Here is a 10,770-nt window from a genome sequence, read left to right as displayed (position 1 = left end):
GTCGGTTGTTTTATATGTTGCAGACTTGGGATTCCATCATCTTAAAACTAATTATCACCACCCTCATAAAGACCTCCACTGTGGGCGTGTCCCAAATTATAGACCACTTTCACTATGCAAATTAGAGCCCAAATCAAAGCCCTAGTTTGCGTTTTGAACGGTGGGTACAGTTTGGGACGCGCCCACAGTGGAGGTACTTATGAGAATTAAATGCCATGTACACTATATTACCAAAAGTATTGGGTCATGGTGGTAGTGGTGCTGAGACTTGAACTCATGACCTTCTGATGAGAAGTCCAACATCTTAATGGCCGAGCTTCCATGGTCTACGCTTGTTGTGTCCTTACACCCTTTACTGTTAAATAGTCAGTATATTGTGTGTTCGTCTCCCCTCGTCTCAGAAACCAATCGATTTGAAAAGGAGTTTATTTTTATTTTTGTTTGTAAACTGCTTTTTTTTTCTTCTACACATCAATAATTTTATTAGAATAAAACTGGACTGTAAACAGACACAAACATTAATAAAGTAAATCAATTTAAAAAAAAAAAAAAAAAAGACACAAACATGATACAAACAGGACAAGACACGAGATCAGCAGAATAATGCTTTCAGATCTAAAAGGTAAACACCAGTATGTAACTGATTAAAACTCTCCTGTGTGATGCAGGAAATCACTTCAGGAGTAAAAGTGTGCAAGTGGTTTTGGACAGAAAGCCGCCGTTTTCCTTCATCGTCTTGTGAACTGAGGAGAAACAATACGGAGCGATTAAAGAAAGGAAGGAACGAACAGTTACTGTGGACAGGAAGTGCTCGCTCAGATGCTGCAGGTGGACAGAATGTCTTCCACCAGGTGTTTGTAGACCCAGGCGTCTCCTTTTAGCCTCTGACGCCGAATCCCCACCACTTCGGGTTTCTGCAGGAGACACACTTCCAACTCGAACTGCATCGTCACCTTCCCAAAGTCCGACTGCGTACGACACTTCAGTGTGTAGCTGAGGAAGAGCGAGGGAGAGAAAACGAATGAGAGAGAGAACGAGAGAGCATGAGGGATAAAGTGAGGGGGTGAGAAAGCCATAACGAGCAAACAGGAAAGCGATGGAGAGACCAGAAAGAGCAAGAGGGAGAAAGAAAGAAAGAAAGAAAGAAAGAAAGGCAAAAGGGAGAGAGAGAAAGAACATGAAAGGAAGAGAAAGTGAAAGGGAAAGAATGTGAGAGAGAAAGCAAAAAACAAGAGAAAGTGAAAGGGAGAGAGAGGGAGAGAGAAAACGAAAGAAAGTTAACGGGAGAGAGAGTGAGAGAGAGGAAGGAAGAGGAAGAGAAAGTGAAGGCGAAAAAAAGGGAGAGAAAAGGAGGGGGAGAGAAAGAAAGAGAAATAGATCCACATATGGTGGAAACTCTAGTCTGCACTCACCCTTTCTGCACGTAGTCGACGTTCTTCTGAGGTAAAACTGTGAGGATCTGATTGAGGACCTGGTCTGCGTTGGTCAGAGTCGTCAGCGTCACGTTATACTGCGCCTACACCATCACATACACACGCTTTAATACCACACACGTGAGGGAAAGGAGAAGATGGAGGGAGAAGATCAGAGAGGAAAGTAGGAGATGCAGAAAAGAGTGAACTAAAGGAAGGATGGAGTGAAGGGGAATTCAGACTGAACAAAAACAGAATGAATGAATGTAAAGGACAAAAATAATGAATAGAATAAATGTGACAGATGAAGGAAGGAAAAGAGAGTAGAAGAAAAATGGGGGGGGGGGCAGACAGAATAAAGGGAAAAGAAAATGGAATGCAAATGGAAGACTAAATGAGTGAAAGGATGGATGAAAGGAGGGAAAAGAGCAGACAGAATGACTGGCAGAAAATAGAACGGAAGAAGGAAGAACAAGTAAGGAATAAATGAGAATAAGGGATAGAATGATTGATGAAAAGAAGAGAAGAGTCCAGACCTTTATCTTGCGGGGTGCGTCCCTCGGCCCCTTCCTCTTGCTGGGAGTGAGCATGGTGATGACTTTGTCCAGGCCTCGTTCCAAACTGCCAAACACTTTCCCCGCCTTCCTCTTTTGCCCGCTGTCCCCCTGACACCCTGCCATGTCCAACGAGCGAGACCTGTAGAACAAAGAACTCTTTCTGGTTCCTCTCTTCCTCCTCATATCACTTTATACAATCCTCCTCAAAACTGTACTTCCTGATCCCTCTGTCTAACCTCCTGTTTTTTTGACACCCCTTGTTGTTTCTTTTTAATATATATATATATATTTCTTTCCTCTTTCTAGTTTTCTGTCACTTGTTTTTTTTTTTTCTTTCCTCTTCTTCTTGATTTCTACTTTTCTTCAATCTAATAGTATTATGCATTACCAGCCCCCCCCCCCTCTTTACCTTCTCTCCGGGCTGAAGACGAGGACCTCCTTTCCTCCCTGCTGCTGCTCTCCAACTTTCCATCCTGCAGCTTCTACACACACACACACACACACACACACACACACACACACACACACACACACACACACAGGACAAACGTGTCACTACATTTAAGGAGCAACAGTCAGTATCGAGCAAAGTGACATATACACCTGTCAGGACGCACCTCGGGATTTGTCTCTTCACACGCACACACACACACACACACACAGTCCCCGGTGATTTGCTGTCTGTTCCAGTGTAAGAGGAGCGAGTGTGTGACAGTAACGAGGAGAACACAGTGAATGTTGCGGATGTCGGACACTTGTGGACATGGGATTACATCCCTGACGTGAGTTTATACCTCTGGTATCACAGCCACTTGGCTTCGATTACAATTTCAGAACTCGTATGTCGATTGCTCTGAATGTCCACTTTTAAAAGAAACGTTTTTACAGTCCAAGAGACAGAGATCAGATGTACGTTCATATATACACATGCATATATAGACAGATAAATTGAGGGAAGCCCTGTCCAGGGTGCTGATCTCTCACACAAATATAAAAACAGATAGATTGAGGGAAGCCCTGTCCAGGGTGCTGATCTCTCACACAAATATATAAAAAAAAAAAGATAGATTGAGGGAAGCCCTGTCCAGGGTGCTGATCTCTCACACAAATATAAAAACAGATAGATTGAGGGAAGCCCTGTCCAGGGTGCTGATATGTCTCTCACACAATATTAAACTGGCTGTTCCTGATAAAAAAAAGAACCTGAAAAAAAAAGAACCTGAAAATAATGATGATCGACATCTCTGGAGTAGAGTGCGACCACTGTTACTATCACTGAAACTATAGACTGACGGCAAAAATCCACCCCGATAGTTTTTCCGGCTTCCGGTCGGTAGGCATTAAGAGAGCGGCCTCTAGAGGCGAAATACTGATGCCACGTGCTGTTTTTGTTTTTAACAAGTGAGACTGCGTGCTGCACAGAGAGTGCTATGTAATATTTATTAATATCATTATTTGTATGAACTAAAATGAATTTTTTTTTGTGATAAAGATCAGTACTATTTACATGGAGTGTTTGTTGTTTATCCAATATCAATTTTAAAAACTATTTTCTTTCAAACAAACTGATTATCCGGTTTTCGGCAAGTACAATGACTTTTCCAGTCATATGAGGTTCTTCCCCAAACTGTTAGAGACACACAATTGTCTTTCGATGCAGTAGCATGATGTTCTCCCTTCACTTGATCTAGAAGACGCAAACATGTTCCAGCAGGACAATGCCCCTCTGCACATGAAGATATTCTTTACATGGGTTGGAGTGGAAGATCTTCTATGGAAGACCTTTCGGATGAATGTAAAAGCTGACTGAACCCCAGGCCTCCTCGCCTCACCTACATCGGCACCACAGATCTCCACAAGCGCACACTGAAATCTAGTGGAACATCTTTCCAGAAGAGTGGAGGTTATCATAACAGGACATGGGGACTAAATGTGGAATGGGACGATGTTAGGTGTCCACAAACTCTTGTGTGTGTGTGTGTGTGTGTGTGTGTGTGTGTGTGTGTGAGAGCCAAGTTAAAAAACCCAGCCGCCTGAATCACCTTTGTGTGTCCCCACAGGTTTGTGTATGTTGTTGTTGTTTACAGGCGTCGTTGTGGACGTTTTGTTGCGCCGGCTTTTCCGATTGGATGCTGGAGTCATGGGGGCGGGCAGAGCGAAAACGCCGCCGTCTGAGTTGGCCAGAGCTACGTTCTCCTTATTCTCTTTCGTCCGTTCATGTTTCTCGGCGTTCCGTGACCGTGGTTTCGCTCGGTCCACCGTAGGGGATTGGGCTATTTCAACCCGCCTCTTCTCAGATGATTGACAGGTGGTCTTCTAGGAGAAACAGCATAATAAGTGATGGAACGGAACGTGATATATTTAAATTCAGTGTGTGTGTGTGTGTGTGTGTGTGTGTGTTGCGGTTACCTTGCGCGGAGTGTTTGTGTTCTGCGTGCTCCGCGGCGTTGACGGGATCCAGGAGTTGATGTCGTCGTAGCACTCGGCAGGAAGAACCATTGAGCCCAGCACGGCTCTCTGTGGGGCTTCATCTTCATCGTCGTCATCATCGTCATATTCACCCTCACTGAAATGCAGGCTCCTTTTCAACTGGAAGAACATAAATGATCTATATGAAGTAACTGGATCATGCAAATGTTTGTGCACCCTCGTAAAATAATTCATTTAATATGTTACGATATTACGTTCGTATAAATTCGCCTTTATCAGAGTCATGGTCGTGACTAATCTTGGGGGAAAAACAGGTTTGGGGTTTGAATGTACCTGTATTTCCTGTATTGGGGAGTACGCAGGGTCGTGTGCGGTCACGTCCACTCGGAGACGCACGGGTCTCCCGCGCTGCTTCTTAGCCAGCAATAGCAGATACGTAGCCGTGATCTGGTCGTATTTCCACTGCGATACACACACGTATTTCATTTACACAAGGATGGATGCATGTACACTGATCAGGCATAACATTATGACCACCTGACTAATATTGTGTTGGTCCACAATATATATATATAAAATGAAAAATTTTAATGTTTTGCATTTCTTCCCCTCAGTCTGTTTAGTTAAACTCTACTGCCACCTGTAGATCAGTAATAATAATAAAAGGGGGGAAAATAAGAAGAAAATAAAGGGGAAGAAAAATAATATACTTAACATGAAGATGCAGAAGATGAAGACAAATAATAAGACGAAGCAGAGGAATGGGAGAAGGAAGACAAATAGGAAGAAGGAAAAGGATATCTTAATAATAATAACAACAACAACAGGAGGAAATAGGAGGAAGAAGGATCTGTTTAAGTGTTTATTCTGCTGATCTGAAGCGTACCTCCGATACCAGATTGATGGTGCTCTGTTTGGAGCGCTTGAACGTCACAGCCATCTCGGTGATGCAGTCCTCGTCGATATGTCCCAGCTGAAACACAGAGCCGGAATAAAGTAAATCTCAGAGCGAGAGGTGAGTAATAACATGGCAGCAGGCGAGTGTTTGCTCCTGTCTTTCAGCTGTGTATTTATTCTTGTTTGTTGCTGCTACTGTGTGAACATAAAAAGGTGACAAATGAAGGTTAGACTTTATGGTGTGTGTGTGTGTGTGTGTTTGTTACCGGACGTGTGCTGTGCCACTCTACAGGGCTGCTGTATCCCTTTATCACCCAGGGGTGAGCCAGCAGCTGCCTGACTGTTAAACGCCTCTTTGGCTCCACCTACAGGACACAAACAAGAACCAAGTTTCGGTTTCAGAGTGAAAAAATGTGTGAGAGAATGGGTAGTCATCAATCAGCAATCAGACCCACACACACACACACACACACACACACACAAACATACCTGCATCATCTGGTTAAGGAGCAGTATACTTCCAGGAGACAGCCAGTGAGGGCTTTCGTAATGTCCTTTCTAGAAAACGAAATAAATAAATAATAATGAAAAAAAGCAATGCATCACCACCACCACCACCACCATTAGCATCATCGCCAACTCATCAACATCAAGATCTTCATCATCACCACCATGAGCTTCAAGATCATCACCACCACTACCAACTCCATCAAAATCACCACCATCACCATCATCAAGATGACCATCAAGATCAGAATCATTATCACTACTAACTTCATCAACATCCCAACCACCATCATCATCATCACCAGAACCACCACCATCATGATCAACATCCCCACCATCAGCATCAAGATCATCACCACCACCATCATCATCACCAGAACCACCACCACCATCATCAAGATCATCATCACCATCATAATTACCATCACCATCAAGATCATTACGACCACCACCACCACCAGATAACTAGTTAATGTGTGTGTGTGTGTGTGTGTGTGTGTGTGTGTGTGTTGACTTACAGTGATTTTTTTGTACAGCACCATGCAGTTATCATCATCGAAGGGGAGAAATCCACACAGCAGAGCAAACAGCAGCACGCCCATACTCCAAACATCAGCCTACAACAAAGACCACACCATATACACTGCTACTACAACACCAGTGATTCTATCACACACACACACACACACACACACACACACACACACACACACACACACACACACACACACACACACACACACACACACACACACACACACACACACACACCTACCTCTGAGCCGATATATGATTTGCCCTGGATCAGCTCTGGGGCGGCGTAGGCGGGGCTTCCGCAGCAGGTCATGAGCTCGTAACTGAGGCCTCCCTACAGGACAAAATCGTCGTCAGACACACGAGTGGTGAGAAAATAATCAATAAGAGTGTGTTTTATAGATCTGAAGGGAAAAACCTTGGGTTTGGCACAAAGACCGAAGTCGATCAGCTTCAGATTGTGATCCTCGTCGATCAGCAGGTTTTCCTGCACATCAAACACACACACACACACACACACACCAGATGAATTAACAGTGAAGATCCAAGCGAACGTGGTTTAAACGTGGAGTGAAGCTTCGTACAGGCTTAAGGTCACGGTGTGCGTATCCTTGACTGTGGACGTAGGCCAGCGCCGAGACGATCTGACGGAAGAACACGCGGGTCTCCTCCTCCGACAGACGGTCTTTCGCCACGATGTAATCGAACAGCTCTCCTCCGGGACAATACTGATAAAGAGGTACATATATAATTACCCTCTACAGCCACGAGACACTATGAGGAACCAACAAAGCACCAGAGAACCGACAAGTGGAACATTTTTACAACAGTGTACTGTATGTATTAGGTGTACACAAAATTCACGGTTCTGTACGTTCCTCTATATATATAAATATAAATACACACCTCAAGAACCATGAATATTTTGCTGGGCGTCTCGACGACGTGGTAAAGGCGACACACATGCTGATGGCTGAGGTTCTTCATAGCCTCGATCTCCGTCTTCACACGGGGAAGGTCATCCTGAGTTTTTAAGACAAATATAAATAAAAAATCGACGCATGTACGTCCTGGTTAAGCTTCATGCAGGTAGAACTCACCCCAAGAACTTTCTTCTCCATGATTTTGATGGCCACCTTCTCTCCTGTCAGAATGTGTCTGCCCAGCTTGACCTTCGCAAAACCACCTGCACAGGGATCAAAACAGTTATTCACAGTGTCCACGAATATTTCCTGATCGCTTGATCTCTCTCACAAAGACATGAAGGAAAAAGAAAGCTTACCTGATCCAATAGTTTCATACACCTCATAGTATTTGAGGAGGTCGGAGGCATCGTCTACAGGCATGCTCTCAATGCTCTGACGTTTTCACCTACAACACACATACATGTAAATCAGAGATCAGTTACACGCCATCTCAAAATTATCCTAAAATGTAAAAATAATAAACAACCTACAGGCTTCTACACTGCACTGGTATTTATATACCTTTACAAGCTATTATCATATTTCTCAATAAAATTATAGGTGAAGAGAACAAGGAGGCATTCCAAATCCAGTCTTTTTTTGACCTATATTTAGGGATACAACTACACAGATTTTCCAGAAATGACAGAAATTTAAGAAGTTAAGGAGTCGATTTAATAGTCGATTCCGAGTATTAGGAATCGGTTAATACAATTCCCATCATTATTTCTACCAGGCCCGAAATTATCTTTAATCCAACGTGAGATATCGACTTTCCTTTCTGAATTTCTATCATCTTTGTACGAACTTGTTAATTAAAAATGTTTATTTTGCAGAATCGACTCCGAGGTTTCGGTATCGACTCTCCATTCATGGCCGCATAAAAAGCTGAGTCGACTTTATGGTATGAAGTCGATTCCGAGTTTTTCTAAATAACGCAGAAAGTTGTCTAGGTCTTATTTTAGTGCGTAATAACCTTTTTTCCAACAGCACTTTATGATAATTATTATACATAATGATTGATATATATTTTGTTAAATAAATAAAAGCTGTGAACTGAGAAACCCGATTATTCCGCTTGACAACCTTTTATTTGACTCACCCTTCGAATCCGGAAATTAAATCCCTCAAAAAGGAAATTTTATAGTAAAAAAAAAAAAACTAGTAAAAATCAGCAAAAACAAACAAAAATGAACTATATAAACATTGCCGGTCCACCACTAGACGCTGAAGAGATTTGAATTTACCACTCGGTAGCCACGTCACTTCCGGTTCCGTTTAAAATTAAAAGTCTCGCTTGAAACAACTACAATTTGTGAATAAAAAAATTATAATACAAAAACTGTCTATCCTGAAAAAAAAGCGACACATGGTCGAGCATATAAATTAAATTGTAAATAGTTTAATTTAGTAAATTAAATAAGTAATGAGTGTCTATAATATGTAGTAATGAATTAGTCCTTTTTTTTAGCTTTTCTAAAAATATTTTGATTGTTAAGAAAATCTAGACCCACACATGTAAAGGAGAGGAACATTGAAACAATGTTCGGACCATGGTGCTGCATAAGACGACAAATTCAAAAGTAGGACAAAACGCAGAACTACACATTCCTCAGGTTTCTCTTCATTCACAAACAAATCTCAAAGATTTTTGTGGAGAGGAACATTGAGGAGTTCCAATAATCTTTGCAGGCTTTGCTATTGCAAATATGGTCGTCGCTCAGTGGACAAGATGTTGGACTTCTGATTAGGTCATGGGTTCAAACCCCAGCACCACCAAGCTGCCACTCTTGGACCATAAAACAAAACCCTCAACTGAGAAAACTGCCAAATACCATAAATGTACACAAACTAGCCCTGACACATAAAAGTCCATAGTTTGTCATTTTAAAAGGAAAAAAAATGCTCCTTTGAGGACCAGTTTTAGGATTGACTCTTATCTGTTTATATAATAAGATCTTATCTTTTTTCCTTCCACGTTTAATCAGCGTGACTGGCCGGGTTTCATTTCCAGTTGTATTCTGCATATAATAAAAATCTTGTATCTTACAGGAGTCTCCAGTGTCAGTGTGAAATAACCTTCAATAAAGGGGCCTCACATCATTACAGCTTACTATTATTTCTTTCCCTAAAAAGCTAATTTTCAAAGCAAAAATGAGACCTGACAATTCATTAGTAGTACAAACATGCATTTTTTTTCCCCTCAGCTTGAACAGGTTTCTAATGGACACACTAGCACTGTTGCCCTCAGATTACATAGTTTAAAACACTAAATTAGTTTTTTTTATGTAATTAAAGCACATTCTATTGAGAGTGCAATGAGTTTGTCTGCAATCATTTAAAAACAAAATGAAAAGTTGATGTACTAAAATAGTGAAGCCAAACATGCCCTCTAGTGGGGAATAATGACATGGCAGGTGAGACTAAACAGACTGCAGGTTTGATAGTGTTCATTTATCCCCTATATTAAAAAGGTTTATACACTCAAAAGCAACCAAACAACAAAATTAGTGCAAGTGAGTAAAGAAATTAGGACGACCAACAACTATACCGTGCCGCTATTTTACAGCATTACACCTTGATATTTTAATAAATTAGGCACTTTAAAAACCAAGTACTTGTTTGTGTGTGATTGAGAACAGGTGGGGCTTGAAAAAGACACCCCTTTAATCTAAAGTAGGGAATGGCAGTAGAAGTTTGAGAAGCACCGAGCCGCATCGTAATGAAAGGAGCACAAAAATAAAAAAAAAAGTGTCATCTCCATAACTTTATTCCAAGTTAAACAGGTCATCCATTTTCAGACAGCACCTTCAAAACTTGGTCATGTAATTTAGTTAGTTGAGAAGCCATCCTGCTCCTGGGAGGAACTCTTGGTGGGGAACAGAAGCAGGTTGTTACACGACACACTGCTTCTCCTGTTCAATTGCTGCAAGGGAAAAAAAAAACAATTCAGTATTGGGGGGGGTATAAAAACCAAGACACAAGAAACAAAGTGTAGCTGCCCAAATAAAGAACCAGTCTAGGAAGCAAACTTTTCCAATATCAAAGCCAAATCACAAGATACAAACTAGCCTTAAAACATCTATGGGATATTCATTTCATTATATGACCAAATGAGCATTTAAAGGAAACCATAAATCATACCATTAAAAAAAAAAAAAAAAAAACCTGCACACCAACATGGAAGCTCAGAGATCAAGATGTTGAACATTTGAATGGAAGATTTAAAATCCATCACCACCAAGCTGCTGAGAACTTGATGCTTAACCTTCAACTGCTCAGCTGTAAAACACCACTCTGGATAAAGCAAACTGCTTAAAGGGTATAAATGTAAATACACCCTTACTCTCTTTTGTAGGAAGTGGGTTCTTCTCCTGCGTCTCGGTCTTCTTCAGTTTGGACTTATCAAAGTGGGAGATCTCACTGATGTCAGGCTTGTCAGCCATCATGCAAGAAACTTTCTGTTGC

At 41.6% G+C, this 10,770-nt stretch overlaps 2 protein-coding genes across 4 annotated transcripts in view; both read right to left on the bottom strand.

Annotated features, from left to right (window-relative positions):
* Positions 1-541: 541 nt before the first annotated feature.
* melk (maternal embryonic leucine zipper kinase) lies at positions 542-8,573 on the bottom strand. Of its 2 annotated transcripts, none has more exons than XM_083532860.1 (18): positions 8,405-8,573; positions 7,620-7,708; positions 7,438-7,523; positions 7,244-7,360; positions 6,922-7,065; positions 6,756-6,824; positions 6,579-6,671; positions 6,322-6,420; positions 5,786-5,854; positions 5,563-5,661; positions 5,286-5,372; positions 4,733-4,861; positions 4,379-4,558; positions 4,012-4,285; positions 2,379-2,451; positions 1,949-2,108; positions 1,413-1,516; positions 542-993 (listed from the first exon to the last, which is right to left on the bottom strand). In XM_083532860.1, the coding sequence occupies exons 2-18, from the start codon at positions 7,681-7,683 to the stop codon at positions 816-818; spliced, it is 2,025 nt and encodes a 674-aa protein (XP_083388986.1). In that variant the 5' UTR covers positions 7,684-7,708; positions 8,405-8,573; the 3' UTR covers positions 542-815. The 2 variants fall into 2 exon arrangements, with proteins under 2 accessions (XP_083388986.1, XP_083388987.1); XM_083532861.1 differs by having other exon boundaries at positions 4,012-4,282.
* A 1,483-nt stretch (positions 8,574-10,056) lies between these two features.
* Positions 10,057-10,770, bottom strand: part of LOC310721498 (thymosin beta-b) — an 884-nt gene continuing 170 nt past the window's right edge. The window contains exons 2-3 of one of the 2 annotated variants that reach the window (XM_083533236.1): positions 10,649-10,763; positions 10,057-10,228 (exon numbers count right to left, since the gene is read on the bottom strand). In XM_083533236.1, the coding sequence (XP_083389362.1) occupies positions 10,197-10,228; positions 10,649-10,751 (135 nt within the window). In that variant the 5' untranslated portion in view covers positions 10,752-10,763 and the 3' untranslated portion in view covers positions 10,057-10,196. Of the gene's footprint in view, positions 10,229-10,648 lie in introns of both variants that reach the window. The other variant, XM_083533235.1, reaches the window with a different exon arrangement.

This window comes from Silurus aristotelis (assembly GCF_946808225.1).
Source record: "Silurus aristotelis genome assembly, chromosome: 27".
Lineage (NCBI taxonomy): Eukaryota > Metazoa > Chordata > Actinopteri > Siluriformes > Siluridae > Silurus > Silurus aristotelis.
Note: the sequence above shows the minus strand (reverse complement) of the source record. Positions and strands in the feature narration are given on the sequence as shown.

What these genes read in the sequence shown, in the direction of transcription:
- melk (XM_083532860.1), bottom strand. Translation starts at nt 7,683, where the DNA reads ATGCCTGTAGACGATGCCTCCGACCTCCTCAAATACTATGAGGTGTAT. An exon ending in TCCTTAACCAGATGATGCAG is followed by an intron (nt 5,662 to 5,785) that starts GTATGTTTGTGT and finishes TGTGTCCTGTAG; the next exon opens with GTGGAGCCAAAGAGGCGTTT. An exon ending in CCCCAATACAGGAAATACAG is followed by an intron (nt 4,559 to 4,732) that starts GTACATTCAAAC and finishes ATGTTCTTCCAG; the next exon opens with TTGAAAAGGAGCCTGCATTT.